We start from the raw sequence: 15,023 nt of genomic DNA, 5'->3' as shown, positions 1-15,023 counted from the left end.
GTGTCTGCGCGTTGCTACAGGACACTTGTTTGTTGGCCTCGTGGATCGCAGTGGAAACAGGAGTGTTTAGGACACCAGTGTGAGTCTAGCAGACAGCAGCTGGACCTGCCTTCCCAGGGGCTCTAGAGCCATGCTTATAGCCGTCAAGAGTCCAGCAAGAAAAACATCTTAGAATCTGACAGGTTCTCGACCAGCAGAGTCCATAAGGGTTTGATCATGGCTGGAGTAAATCTGTTGTACATTGTAACCTGGCACACACAGACCCAAGCAACACGAGTTACAGTTTCTCAAAGCCACTCTCATCTAACCGTATGCTGTGCTGTTTGGCCTTCCCTTTTACATTGTGTCATTTTCTGAAACGCTGGTCACCAGCCTTCTAAATTAATGTCACAAATGGGTCACAACCTGTGATCTGAAATGCACCACTCTAGACCCTAATCTCCTTCCCTTCTCCTTTTATAGCAGGGGTCGGGAACCCGTGTGCGTTACACATTATCCAATAAAAATTTGGTGTTGTCCTGGAGGACAGCTGTGATTGGCTCCAGCCACCCGCAATCATGAACATGAGCGGTAGGAAATGAATGGATTGTAATACATGAGAATGTTTTATATTTTTAACTTTATTTTTTTATTAAAGATTTGTCTGCGCGCCAGATGCAGCCATCAAAAGAGCCACATCTGGCTCACTAGCCATAGGTTCCCAACCCCTGTTTTATAGGAACTGTTGTGTCTGTAGCTAAAGGTATTTCAGGACACAGCCAGTCTCCACCACACAGCTGCACACTGACCCCAGGAGTGCAGGCAGGAGGCCCACGCAGCTGCACCCTGACCCCAGGAGTGCAGGCAGGAGGCCCACGCGGCCGCACACTGTCCCCAGGAGTGCAGGCAGGAGGCCCACGCGGCCGCACACTGACCCCAGGAGTGCAGGCAGGAGGCCCACGCGGCCGCACACTGTCCCCAGGAGTGCAGGCAGGAGGCCCACGCGGCCGCACACTGACCCCAGGAGTGCAGGCAGGAGGCCCACGCGGCCGCACACTGGCCCCAGGAGTGCAGGCAGGAGGCCCACGCGGCCGCACACTGGCCCCAGGAGTGCAGGCAGGAGGCCCACACAGCCTGCTGCCGAAGGGGAAAGTGGAAGCTTGAGAGACCTGCAGGGCCACTGCACGGGTTCCTGGTGGGCCGACCAGCAGGACCAGGCCAGGGAGTAGAGGGTCCGAAGGGAAGCTGAGTATAGAGACATTGGGGATGGGACCCGTGTCAATTCCCAGGCTTCCGCCTCAGAATCCCATGGGAGCCCAATCTGGACTCTCCGTCCCCAAACCCACCCCCAGTCAGCGGGGCCAGTAAGTGTATCATCACTAAAATCAGAAAGGTAGCTTTTAGGGAAACACATGGGATTGTGTTGGAGAAGAGAAGTCCTCGGGGTCCTGGAGGTCTTCCTGTAGGAGGAAGCCTTGAATGGTGCCTTTAAATCAGGGAGGAAGCCTGACCAGGTGGTAGCACAGAGGACAGAGCATCAGACTGGGATGCAGAGGACCCAGGTTCAGCACCCCGAGGTCGCCGGCTTCAGTGCAGGCTCATCTGGTTTGAGCAAGGGGTCACTCAGTCTGCTGTAGCCCCCGGTCAAGGCACATATGAGAAAGCAATCAATGAACAACTAAGGTGCATCAAGTGAAGGCTTGATGCTTCTCATCTCTCTCCCTTCCTGTCTGTCCCTATCTGTCACAAAAAAAAAAAAAAAAAAGGAAGCTGCACGTGAGGGTATCAGATGAGTTTTGGGGGAGACCAGAAAGCACCGGACACACCTGCTTCAGATGTCAGAAGGAGCAGGAAGTCACAGCCCAGGCCCAGCCAAACTCCTGACACTGCCATTAAGACAGACCCTCACCCAGGGGGGCTCTGATGAGGAAACTGAGGCTCAGAGAGCCACAGTCACCTGGCTAGAAAAGAGTCCGTGACAGAAAAGAGGGCCCGAACCTGTGTGTTCCGTGGCCCACACTGCCTCCTGCTCTGTCTCAGAGCCTGAAAGATGGCAGGGAAGATGGATCGGGGCTACAAAGCATGGGGACTGACAGAGGGACCACCGTTAGGCAGAACTGGGTGGGTCCCTAAGAGTGGAGAGCTCACTGCTGGCTGAGGGAGTCTGAGAGGGCTCCTGCCTGAGGGGCCTTTGCGCTAGCTAGGCCTTCAGGGGGAGAGGCGGGCATTCTCTGGGGAGATTGTGGGTGCAGGACGGCACTGCTGGCAAAAGGAGGGGACAGGTCGAGCAGCAGGAGGACTGAGGGCATACTGGTCGGCACCCCGGTGACAGTGCCATGTGAAGGCTGAGCAGATCCCCACCTCTGTCCCCAGACGAGTGTGGCATTGTGGCCCAGATCTCCGAGCCCTTGGCTGCTGCAGACATCCCCGCCTACTACATCAGTACTTTCAAGTTTGACCACGCACTGGTGAGTGTCGGCCCTGGGCCCGGGGGCGGGGGAGCCATCCCGGGGCCTCACGTGTTTGCTGCCTCCTACCCCTTGCAGGTACCAGAAGAAAACATCAACGGGGTCATCAGTGCCCTGAAAGTCAGCCAAGCAGAGAAGCATTAGAGGGTCTCACTCCTCCCCATCCACCCCCAGCCCTGGGCCCGGCCCCTGCCCGAGGATTCTTCTTGCAGTATTTCTCAACAGACTGGAAAATCAGCCCCAGGTTCTCCAAAGAAGGGCCTCAGAGACACCCCCAGTTACTGACTCCACCAGTCCTGGAGCCTGAGCCAGGGCCTCCCCATGCCCTTCTGCCTGCCCAGAGCCCCCAGACCCTCCAGAGAACATCCGACTTCTTCCCCCACCCCCCACTCCAGAAAATGTCTGCGGCCCAGGGAGCTTATGAGCTGACCCGCCTCTTCGCCCAGCCTCGCCCACCCCCGGGGGAGGGGTACTGAAGTAAGCTGGCACCTCCTACAAGACACGGGGCACCAATTCGTGTGTTGTCCTGGGGGGGGGGCGAGCGGGGCTGAGTGTGGACTGTGGGGGGGCCCCCCTGAGGGCAGGACACTGGCTGCTGTGGCTGCTGGTCTCTGGTTCCATCAGCTCGGGCTGGTTCCCGGAGTGGAGGCCCATGGGCGGCCATCAGGCGTGTGCTGGTGAGGCTCCAGCAGAGCTCAGGTGGGGCCCTGAGCTGGGGACGGCCTGAGCCACCAGAACCTCGCCTGCCAACCACAGGGCCTATGCCCAACTCCCAGCAAGACTGCCAAGGAGGCCCTGTCCAGACCTTCCCCACCACAAGCACTCACTCCTGGGAGGGTGGTTCCCAGGAGACCCACCAGCCTAGGTCACGAGCTCCTGACCCCTCTGCTCTCCCTGAACTCTGTGGTTCAGGGGGGGCAGAGGTAGGTGGAGCCTCTGTTTCCGCCAAGTGGGGGTACTCCCAGCATTCTGGGCCTGGGGTTTCTTAGGTCACTTTCACCTCCCCAACAGTTGACTAGACCAGCATAGGGCTCCCCTGTCGTCCTGTCCCCTCCCTTGCCCCACTTTGGGGGACATGGAAGGCCTCTGCCCCCAACTCACCTGCCTGCCCATTCTTCAGTCCGGGGACTGTGGCATTCATGAGTACTTGATCTGGGAGGCAGTTTATCTGAGCCTTAATAGAGAAAACCATCCTTTCTTTAGTTTCGTATTTAATGTATTAGCGCCCAGGCTGTGGTCAGCAGCCATTCTGAGAGACAGGGCCTGCTGAGTTCTGTCTGGCAGCCTGGAGGCTCAGTGTGTCTTGGCTGGTGCCCTGTGGCTTCAGAGACAAGCGTGAGAACTGGCAGCCTTAGCCCTGCCTTCTCTTTGGGGCAGGACGCAGGGAGCAGAGGTCTGTTACTAGACGGGACTCCAGGGGCCCCACACAGGGCTGCCCAGTGGGGCCTCATGACAGGTACCAGGTAGCTGTGGTTCTGAGTCTCTGAGGGGACCTGAGGGCCACAGGGAGATAGACAGCCAGGTGGCGGGCCAGCTGGGGCTGGCTTGTCCCCCTGGAGGCTCCCCAGGGGGAACGGTGAGCCCCTGGGCCTGCTCTGCAGCTGGGGATGCTCCTGAGCATGGCCTACCGTGGTCCCTGCCCTTCCTGGCGCTCCTGCTCGGGCATCAGCTGACTTGTGATGTTCTCTGGGTCCGGTGAGGGGACCCACTCCTCCTCGGAGCCGGGGGGCCCCGTGTGCCCTGGGAGCCCCCAGACACAGGAGGTTGCATCTGGAGCCAGCAGATCTCAGGGCCCGTGCACTGATTAGGAACCCACCTCTTTCTTTTTGTTTTATTTTTTTAAGTTAATTCATTTTGCACAAAACTCCGTAACAACCAAAACGTGTAAATTGTTTGCTGGTTCCAAAATGGGGGCGGCCAAGTCGGGAGGGCAGCACTGGAAGCCTTGCACCCCGTTCTGACCCTGGAAGGCCTCGGTTTTCCGTGACACCCCTTTCCAGGCCCCTTCCTGTCGGCTCCCCTAATCGTGTTACTTGACCTCTCCTCCCTTCTGAGCAAGTGTGTAGGCCCCGTGACCCCCGAGATGTGTGCTCCCCAGGCCCCTAGGGCGTATCTATTGTACACACGTATAAATACCTGTGTTTTATGTTGATATAGATATATACTGTAAATAGCATATATACTTGAGCAATATATATGTTAATATATACTGTGTGGGCACGCACACGCCTGTGTGTGTGTGGTACGTGGACGCAGACCCCACTGTGTGTGCGCGTGAGTGTGCGGGCGTGAGCGCCTCCGCCCGCCCTGTCTGTCATGTCTGCCGTGCACACAGGCACGTTTGAGCCACCGTATATTTTTAATTCAAGTATATAGGCAATACGACTTTGAGAGAAGCCGGCCGGCTGCCTCAGCCCTGACTTGAGAGAAAAACAAAACCAGCAGCCCCGGAGCTGAGCCCCCGGTGGGGGGTGTCAAGGGTTCCCCCCCTGCTCCTCAGCCCCCCTTGACAGCGTATTCAGCCCCTTCCTGCACCCCCGTCTCAACGGCCAAGTCCCCTGACACCCTTGTATTTGGAAGATGGTAGAGCGGAGAGAGGAGGGGTTGGAACCTCTTGCTTTTGAACAGACCGGCCCCCTTCCCAGGCCAGCGGATGGTCACCCCGAGTCTCCCCCGGTCCACTCCCCTCGCATGCTGCTTCTGTGCTGGCGGCTTCCCTGATACTTTCACCTGCAGGCTTAGAGACCTCAGGTTCTTTCCCAGGTCTCCCGGGGGCTGGCCCTGACTAAAGGACGGATGTATGTCCTTGATGTTATGTCCAGGGAGGGCATGGGGCACCGCGCCCCACCGGGAGGGGGGTGGCCTTGACTCTCAGTCCCTGCCCTGCTGTGTGAAGAGGCCCACAGGGGTGGGCAGCACATCCTCAAGGTGTCTGCATGCCTGTGGTTGGCGGTCAGTGCTGTGGTCCCCACAGCATTTGGGGCGCAGGGGCTGTGAGCACTGTCCCCAGTGACCGGCTGCCCCCACCCCACCCTCTGCAGGTTTGCTAGGCATGGGGTCTCCAGACCCCGGCTCTACCTAGAGGCTCTACTTGAAGGGAGCGTGTGCCCAGACCTGCCAGAGAGGTGGCCTGAGGAATGTGCCCCATCGGGCTGCGATTTCTTAAGAGACTCCGGCCGGCCGGTGGGGCATGCAGCAGGGGGAGGGAGCCCGGGCTCCTGGGCAAGGCTGCCTCGGCTGAGCAGCCAGGCCGGTGTCTGCTTCAGTGCCACTCCCCGGGGGAAAGAGCGCCAACTATCTAAACACACCCCCGCCCCTTGCCCACCCCCCCACCCCCGGTACACTACAGAGTGGGAGAGTGAGGGAGGGGTCACCTGACCACCCCTTCCTATCCCCAGTTGTAAAACCTCCCCTCTGCCCTGTCCTCGGCCTGGGCTTCCCTGGTTCCCAGGAACTGCTGCCCTCAGTCCTGACCCAGCAACAGTGGGCAGTGCCAGCCGTGCACCTCCCCCCTCCCCCACGGTGGTCTCCGGAGCTCCGCGAGAGGCACCACCCTTGCCAGTGCCCTCAGCCGGGATTCATGTCCAAGCTGGAGAGGCGTGCAGACCTCCCCTCCCCAAGATCCAGGGGCCCTGAGCACCAGCATTCTCCCACCTCCTCCAGACCGTGGGCCTCTGGCGGCAGGGAGGAAGCCAGGTGACCGAGAGCTGCCCACTGGCCTCCCTGCAGCAGGCAGCATGGCCTCAGGGACCAGTGCAGTCTTCAAAAGATGTGTGGTCTGGCGGGGCCTGTCCCCTCCAAGATGACGGATGCCGGGAGGTGAGGTGTAAGGAGCCGGGAAGGGCCAGGCCCCTGTTTCAGTCCAGGGGCACAATTTGCTCACCCACCGCCAGCCCCTCCTGGCTCCAGTTCCCGGGCAGACCTTTAGGAGCCCCGTGGCCAGCCTAGGTCACCTTTCTGAGCCTATGGGTCTGGATGTGGGGACAGCGAAGGCCCTTCCCAGCCCCAGCTAAGAGCAGGGCCCTTGGGGATGTCCCTGTTGGCAGCAGAGCACTCCAGCCCGGAGAGATTGTTTATGCCACTTCCTGAGTGAGCCCTGGGCAGAGGGTAGGAAGGAAACACTCCCGATGTGTCTGCCGCTGTGAGTCGGGGCTGGGGACCAGCCAGCCACTGCTGTCACAGCCGCTGGGAAATGGGGTGGGTTGGCCTGAGAGGAGCTTCTAGGAGGCGGATAGAGTGAGTCTCCAGCACTGGGCAGACTGGCTTGTCAGGCTCCCAAGCTGCTATGCTAAGGAAGGGGCTAGGTCTGTGCTAAGGAAGGGGCTAGGCCTGGAGCAGGCAGTGGTCCTCCATTCGAAGAGGCCACCGAGGGCGGGAGCCAGCCGAGGTGGTCGGCGGGGGGGGGGGGGGGGGGGGGGGCAGGCTCGGGAAGAGGGCCTGGGGCTGTCGCGGGGGCATGGAGCCCTGGCAGAGCTGGCTCTCAGAGCTCGGCCCACATCCTTGGTGGTGGTGGTGTTGTTTTTTTAATTTTCAAGTTAGAGGCAGCCAAAGGACAACCTTAATTGTCTCTCACGCCCTTTCTGTACCGTGGGAGAAAGCCCTGGGTGGGCTGTGGCCTTCAGCTTTGACGCGCACACACTCCTGTGAAGCCCGCTGTGTGGGGAAGGGCGAGGCGGGAGCCGCTGGCGGCCTCGTGGTGAGGGTGTTGTGGCTCTGGGCTCAAGGGGAGGGAAACTGGAGAGGCAGGAGTCCAGGTGGCCTCTGCCCTGAGAGCCAGGTCACTGTTCTGTGTGTGGCCACGTGTTTGTACTTCCACACGATGTGTATGTGCTGTCATATACAGTAGTGTGTAAGAGCACGTGTGTACAGAGTCCAGATCTGAGCAAAGGGATTGGCTCATTCAGTATTTGGAGGCCTAGGCATCCTGACTTGTGGCCACACGTCGAGTTTGGGGAAGGGGCAGACCGGTAAGGACTGCCCTAGCCCAGGTGACTTTGTTAAAACTGCTCTGTGGCTGGGGCAGAAATGTCCCCCGCAGGGGCTCTGTCCACACAGCCAGCTTGAAAGGCTAGAGCTGCCAGGCCAACCCTTCGAAAGCGTCTGGTCCTGAAGTCAGTAGCCCCGGGGAGAGGTTGGGTGCAGGCGGCCCTCACCCACTGGGGCTCCTCCAGAAAGTGTCCGGCAACGTAGGAGGCCAAGGGGTCAGGGGAAGGGAAAGATGGAAAACAGGCCAAATTCAAGTCCCAAGATGGAGACTAAGCTCAGCGCGTTTTCTGTCCACTGCCTCAGTTTACCTACTCAGAAAATGGTCTGGGAAGACCTGAGCAGGGTTGGCTCCAGAGCTGGGGTGGGGGACACCTAACACAAATCCCAAGCCCTCTTCTTTATGCCAAAATCATTTCCGTTATCCTGAGATGGGGTGAGTGGATGTCGGGTGCACAGTGGGACTCTGAGGGCCTCATCTGGGAGACTCGGACCCTCGCCTGGCATGCCCCAGGTCACCAGCAGTAGCAGTGGCACCTACATCTGTCCCTGGGTGAGGGGGGAACTGGCAGCCCTGCCCCCGGCCCCTCACGCTTACTCTCTTTGTTGAAGAAACAAAACCCTCGAGATTCATGTACTGTATGACGGAGAGAAAAAAAATTAATGTTCCCCCCAAAAGACAGTATATTTTGTACTTTGTAAAGTGTTAATTAAAATGGAGGAAAAAGTGATGTTGGCTGGCAACTGTCTAATTTTGTTCAGATCCAAGGCTCCCTTGCCTGCCCTTTCTCCACACTGGTCAGGGCAGCAAAGCCTCCCGGCCCTACACCCAGAGTCGGAGATGATCGTTCACGGGTCACGGCGTCTGTGGCTGGGACCTCGGGAGCGGTCTGGGCAGCTCTGGCTCAGAGTCCCTCTTGAGGCCGCAGTCATCTGAAGTCTTGGCCGGGACTGGAGGGTCCACTTCCAAGGTGGTTCATTCACACGGCTGCTGTTGGCAGGAGGCCTCGGTTCCTCTCCACGCAGGTCTCCCCGCCGGGCGGCTAACAGGATTCAAGGGCCAAGGTCAAAACCAAAATGTTTTTCCCCTGGCCTCAGAACCCACACACCATCACCGCCGTGCTCACCAGTGATCTGACACAGGCAGGGACTACAAGGGTGTGAAAACCAAGAGGCCAAGGTCATTGTGGCCATTCTGGAAACTGGCCGTAACACCCAGCATTCTTCCCCAAGCCGCTGGCAGAGGTGGCCCGGGGTCAGGGCAGGACAGGGCCTTGCTGCCGACAGAATGGGGCAGCACCCTTCCCACAGTGCTCTGACGTTGGGCTCTTGTCCTCCTGGCAGGTGGGCACTGTGAGTGCCGGGGTGAGAGAGAAACAGGCCTGAGACCTCCACCCTGACCCCCTCTGATGTTGGCCACGGAGGGCAGGTGTGAGCAGTGCAGGGCTGGGCCTGTTCTCAGCCCCCCAGCCCCCACTCACCCCGCCTTACCCCTGCCCTGCAGAAGCAGCAGCTCTAGAGATGGGAGTGAAAATGGGGCTCTGGCCACTGGGAAGGCTTTTCTTTCCGGTGTCTGCAGGCTGACACCCCCTCGGCCCCCGTTGGAGCCACCACGTCCACGGGGATTCTTGTCCCAATTCTCTCAAATGAGTTGTAAAGGCTCTGCTCACTCACATTCACTGTCACCCAGGCTTTGTGCAGGGAGCTGGGGACCCAAATGAATATGTCGTGCCCCAACCTGAGTTGCCCTAGGAAGCAGAGACAGCAGCTGTTCCAGGGAGTGCAGTGCCAGGCTAGACCACAAGGAGGTGCTGTGCTCTGGCACTGGGGAAGGACTTCTGCGGCAGTAGGGCTAAGACCAGAAAGCCAGGTTGAGCTTGGTAAAGTGGAGGAGGGGCCTGGAGGGGGTGGAGCCCAAGCAGTGGGAACAGCAAAGCCACAGAGGGCCTAGAGCAGGGGTCCCCAAACTTTTTACACAGGGGGCCAGTTCACTGTCCCTCAGACCGTTGGAGCGCCGGACTATAAAAAAAACTATGAACAAATCCCTATGCACACTGCACATATCTTATTTTAAAGTAAAAAAACAAAACAGGAACAAATACAATATTTAAAATAAAAAACAAGTAAATTTAAATCAAGAAACTGACCAGTATTTCAATGGGAACTATGGGCCTGCTTTTGGCTAATGAGATGGTCAATGTGCTCCTTTCATTGACCACCAATGAAAGAGGTGCCCCTTCCAGAAGTGCGGCGGGGGCCGGATAAATGGCTTCAGGGGGCCGCATGCGGCCCACGGGCCGTAGTTTGGGGACCCCTGGCCTAGAGGGAACTGTAGCTGGAATGAAGAGGTTGGGGGTGGGGAGGAAATGGACAAAGCTAGTAGTGGATGAGGCAGAAATGTTGGGGCGGTACTCTGCCTCACTTTCTTACAGGCTGTGGCGAGCTGCTGAGGATGTCTGGGCAGGAGACTGTTTAGCCTCCGAATGGTGGGTCTGGGTTATCAACTCTGGAGATAGGAGGAGGGAAGTGGGATGGCCATGTGGCCTCAGTTTTCCAGAATGATGACCCTGGCTGGCTCGAGGTTCCTCCCCAGTACAGTCAGGGTTGGGGAGGAGGGCAGTGGTGGATGTAGAAGACTCGGTGACATCCAGCTAGTCCTCAGACCATGAATGCGCCCCTCCCTCGGCCGAGGCATAATTCCTGCTGGGGGCAGCTTTGGCTGTTTCTTGGCAGGATTCTCAGCCCCACGAATATTGGAATCCCCTGGGGGGTTACCCCTGCCAGGGTTCCATTGGTCTTGGCTTCAATATAGTTTAAAAGCTCATCTACTTTACACAAAAAGTAGCAAAAGGAACACAAGGCCACAGAAAGAAAGAACATCATCTGTGGCCGCTTTCCGTCTCCTGGTTTTATCCTGTGAAATTCAGCGGGGCGGGGCCCCAGTGGTCGAGGAAGCAAGGCAAAAACCACCTGTGGAGTGAGACTCTGGTGCCGGCTGCACCACACAGCCAGCATATGCTCAAAACCCACTGAATCACTCACTTTAAAACGGTTTGTGTTACGTGGCTTACATCTCAATTGTTTGAAAAAATAATGTGGTAGGAAATACAACAGATGCAGATGAACAGAGCGAAAGGACAGCCAAGAAAGAAATGTGTTATTCTGACAGCTCTTGACAGTTAAAGAAAGTTCTTATAAACACAGTGAAGGGCCCCACCTGTAGTGGCGCAGTGGACTAAGTGTCGACCTGGAATGCTGAGGTCACTGGTTCAAAACCCTGATCTTGCCCAGTCAAGTTACATACGAGAAGCAACTACTATGAGTTGACGCTTCTCACAACCCCCCTTCTCTCTCTCTCCTCTCTCTAACGTCAATCAATAAAAATATCTTAAAACCACACGGAAGGGTAGCACAGAGAAGGGTGAGGGAGATGTAAGGAGGAGCACTGCCTTACCTTGCACAGGTTGGTAGTGGACATCTCCGTTGAGATGTTTTTCCAAAAGCTCTACCTGAGCTGACCCAGCAGAAGCTCTGGCAGCCATCAGCTAGACCTGTGGCCCCTCTCTGCACACTGAGAGCCCCGGGCACGAGAGGGTCCTGGTGTGGAGGAAGAGGTGTGGAGAAGCAGGCAGAGAGCCTCTGATGAGCCTGTGGTAAACAGCCCAAGTTGTATTCAGGGAAACAAATCTTCAGTGTCTAAGAACTCAAGATACAGAGTGTGTGATGGATTACAAAATACAAATGGCAAAGTTAAAAATTAAATGCCTTAACAATTCCACTCCTGCCTGACCAGGCGGTGGTGCAGTGGATGGAGCGTCAGACTGGGACGCGGGGGTCCCAGGTTCGAAACCCCGAGGTTGCTGGCTTGAGCGCGGGCTCACAAGCTTGAGTGCAGGTTCACTGGCTTGATCGCAGACGTGACCCCATGGTTGCTAGCTTGAGCCCAAAGGTCACTGGCTTGAAGCCCAAGGTTGCTAACTTGAGCAAGGGGTCACTTGCTCTGCTGTAGCCCCCAGTCAAGGCACATATGGGAAAGCAATCAGTGAACAACTGAGGAGCTGCAACGAAGAATGGATGCTTCTCATCTCTCTCCTGTCTGTCCCTATCTTCACCTCTCTCTCTCTCTGTCTCTGTCAAAAAAATAAAAAATTAAAAAAAAAAAAAAAAACAAAAAAAAAACAATTTCACTCCTGGATATATACCCAAGCTGAAAGAGTTCACACAAATGCTTATATGAGAATGTTCCGAAAACCAAAGTTGGGCCAATGTGAAACTTGTACATGAATGTTTCGGCATTATTCACAATAGCCCAAAAGTGGAGCCAACTGAAATGTCCATCACCCGACGAATAAAAAAACCAAACAATGGTATATCAAAAATAAAGAACCTCTCCAGATGGTCTACGATAGAGGGTTGAGAAACCCAGGGTTAAGGGGCAGAAGCTGCGCCAAGGCCTCATCCTGAACTCCGTCTCCATGACTGCTCTGTGAGCAGTCGGCCTCACCTTTTTTCCCTCCGCTGAGGCCGGACCAGAGGTAGCCAGCCCCCAGACTTACAAGCTGGAACGGATGCATCCTTCTCACCGCCCAGCCCAGCCCCGGCACCTGGCGGGGCCTGGAGCATGGCCGGCGCTCAGGAGTATGTGTACATATCCCATCAAGTCTCTGCGTCACCCTCAATAGTCTCCCGCTGGAACGAGGGCCCACAACTGCAGCTGGGGAACAGCTTACAGCCCTGAGCCTGATGAGCCTGTTGTTGGTTCCAGCTGCAAGGATGGACTCCAATGGTGCGTTTTTCTGATGGGCATATCTTTGTGTTCTCTGGTCTCCTAGCACTCCAGCTACCATTATGCAACCAGAGTGACAGCAAGATATTTCTCTGCTCCCCCATGGGCAGCCTCCCCACCTGTTTGCCTCCCTAGCAACACGGTTGACTTCTGGTTTGAGGGGGTGAGAACGGTATCTGGATTTATCCTTTTAAACTTGACTGCTGAGCATGCATGCACCTCAGTGTGGCCCCAGATCTGAAAAGAGCACAGCGAGGACTCCAAACATTGTCTCCAGCTCAAGTCTAACCTCAGCTGCTGCTGCTCCATGTTCAACAGCAAGGTTTGTGTGAAAGAAAGAAAGGCTGGGGTTTCTTGATTGGCGCAGCCTCGAGTCTGTGGGCAGCCGGGTAATGCACCCGGGAGAAAGCCAAGTTCTGGGGGAGGGAGCAAGCTTCTACAGCCCAATCACAGGGCAGAGCAGGTCCTGGGGTGATGGCTTCCCCATGGGGCCAGTGCTATGTGCTCCCCAAGGCCACCTGAAAGGGTCTGTCCCTCCTGCAGGCTGCAGTTAGACTGAAGCAGCTCTATGCAGCAATTGCAAGAAGGACTCTCAGAGTGGTGTGAGCCACTCCCGTTGCTGGTCCGGAGGGGCCAGGCCCCTTCAAGTGCTGGGACCAGGTGTGTCATGTGAGGGAACGATGTGGATGTTCCTAAATGCAGCCTGGGCTTTTCCTGTGTGCAGGCACCGTGCTGTGCACTCGGCCAGACTGTGACCTGCTGTTCCAGGTCAGGGCACCATCTTGACTGCGTGACTCTCAGCATTCATCTGACCTGTCACACAGAACACAGTAAGTGCAGAAGTGTTTCCTGAATACATGAATATGGGCCAACCATATTCAAAAAACAAGAATGGTCACGACAGGATTCTGAGTGTCAGCGCGGGGCCTAACATGAATGGTAGGTCAAGTGACTTTGATGAGCTGATTTCAGGTTTTGCATGCCAGTTAGAGCCATCCCTGTGATCCCACTTATGGAGCGGCAGCCTCTGTGGCTGGTGGGGGATCGGGACGGAAGATGGGAGACCCAGGCACCTGGGGGACAACTGTCTACTGGTGGAAACAGTGGTGGCCACCAAATGACACGAGTCCCCACACTTCTCGGGCAACACCTTTCACTTGGACTCTGCACTGGCTTCCACTACTGACTGCAAATATATGAATGAACAAAGTCTGAGTGTAAGAAGAGAGAACAGAGGACAAGTTGGAGTTGGCCCATGGTCACATCATTCAGGGTGTCATTCACGTGCTCCCTAAAGTGAGAGGAGCCTGGAGCTGCAAATACTGATTTATTTTATTTATTTTTATTTTTATTTTTTGGTATTTTTCTGAAGCTGGAAACAGGGAGGCAGTCAGACAAGACTCCCACATGTGCCCGACTGGGATCCACCCGGCACGCCCACCAGGGGGCGATGTTCTGCCCATCCGGGGCGTCGCTCTGTCACGACCAGAGCCACTCTAGCACCTGGGGCAGAGGCCAAGGAGCCATCCCCAGCGCCCGGGCCATCTTTGCTCCAATGGAGCCTCGGCTGCGGGAAAGGAAGAGAGAGAGACAGAGAGGAAGGAGAGGGAGAGGGGTTGAGAAGTAGATGAGCGCCTCTCCTGTGTGCCCTGGACAGGAATCGAACCCGGGACTTCTGCACGCCAGGCCGACGCTCTACCACTGAGCCAACCGGCCAGGGCCCAAACACCGATTTACACAGGAACAAAATGATAAATCACAGCCATCACCAAGCTAATGACACAAGGTTCTTGGTCTGTGTATTATACACTGGGAGGGGTTGGGGGCAAGGGGTCAAAAGCTGAGAAAGGACACGAGTTGTCCAGAGGACAAATATGTAAAGGGCCTGGTAGTGGCAGGTGCACTCCGACTGAGACTCATGCTGCCTGCCAGGCAGCCCAGCCCAGCGGGGAAACACTGAGTTTTAAGACAAATCCAGAGATGTCCCTTATTATACCCTGGTTACTACATCCAAGTGGAGCTCATTATTGGATCTGAATCTTGGTTGTCACTTGGTGGAAAGCTTAATAACCATCCTTATGTTAGCAGAGGCCCTCCAGCTCTGCTGTCACCCACTGTCCCCAACCTTCTCGGGTGCTCACCCTCTGTAAATCAGTGTGTGCTTTAAGGCGTGTATTCATTTTGGACTGATTACTGCTCTTCGCTACTGTGGCAGTGTGGTACTTGGCCAACCTAGGGGTTTTAGGAAGGAAAATGACAAATCATTTTCAACTTCTATTTCTAGGGTATGGAAAAGCTTGGCTGGCTCTGGCTGGTTGGCTCAGTGGTAGAGCGTTGGCCAGCGTGTGGAAGTCCCAGGTTCGATTCCCGGTCAGGGCACACAGGAGAAACACCCATCTGCTTCTCCACCCTTCCCCCTCTCCTTTCTAGCTTGCTCTTCTCCTCCCACAGCCATGGCTTGGTTGGAGGAAGTTGGCCCCGGGCACTGAGGATAGTTTCCTGGCATCGCCGCAGGTGCTAAAATAGATTGGTTGCTGAGCAAGCTAGCAATGCCCCATCTTGTAATTCTCCAGATGGGCAGAACATGGCCCAGTAGAGGGCTTGCCTGGGTGAATCCAGTCAGGGTGCATACAGAGCCTGTCTCTCTGCCTCAGCGCTTCTCACTTAAGGGAAAAAAAAATGGCTATAGTCAACGTAATAACTGGTCACCCACAGAGAAATGGAGCATAAACTCAGATGAGGGGTCCTGGTGCTGCTTCCCCAGACAACACATGGCTGGTTCTCCCTGCCTCAGGTCGTGTCAAAGA

General features: G+C 56.3%; 1 protein-coding gene across 1 annotated transcript in view; it reads left to right on the top strand.

Annotated features, from left to right (window-relative positions):
* The window catches only part of CASTOR2 (cytosolic arginine sensor for mTORC1 subunit 2), a 52,951-nt gene extending 49,093 nt beyond the window's left edge, over positions 1-3,858 (top strand). The window contains exons 8-9 of the mRNA XM_066274624.1: positions 2,353-2,447; positions 2,526-3,858. Of these exons, the coding sequence (XP_066130721.1) occupies positions 2,353-2,447; positions 2,526-2,591 (161 nt within the window). The 3' untranslated portion in view covers positions 2,592-3,858. The remainder of the gene's footprint in view (positions 1-2,352; positions 2,448-2,525) is intronic.
* The last annotated feature ends 11,165 nt before the right edge of the window (positions 3,859-15,023 follow it).

Source organism: Saccopteryx bilineata, chromosome 4 (assembly GCF_036850765.1).
Source record: "Saccopteryx bilineata isolate mSacBil1 chromosome 4, mSacBil1_pri_phased_curated, whole genome shotgun sequence".
Taxonomy (NCBI): Eukaryota; Metazoa; Chordata; class Mammalia; order Chiroptera; family Emballonuridae; genus Saccopteryx; species Saccopteryx bilineata.
Note: the sequence above shows the minus strand (reverse complement) of the source record. Positions and strands in the feature narration are given on the sequence as shown.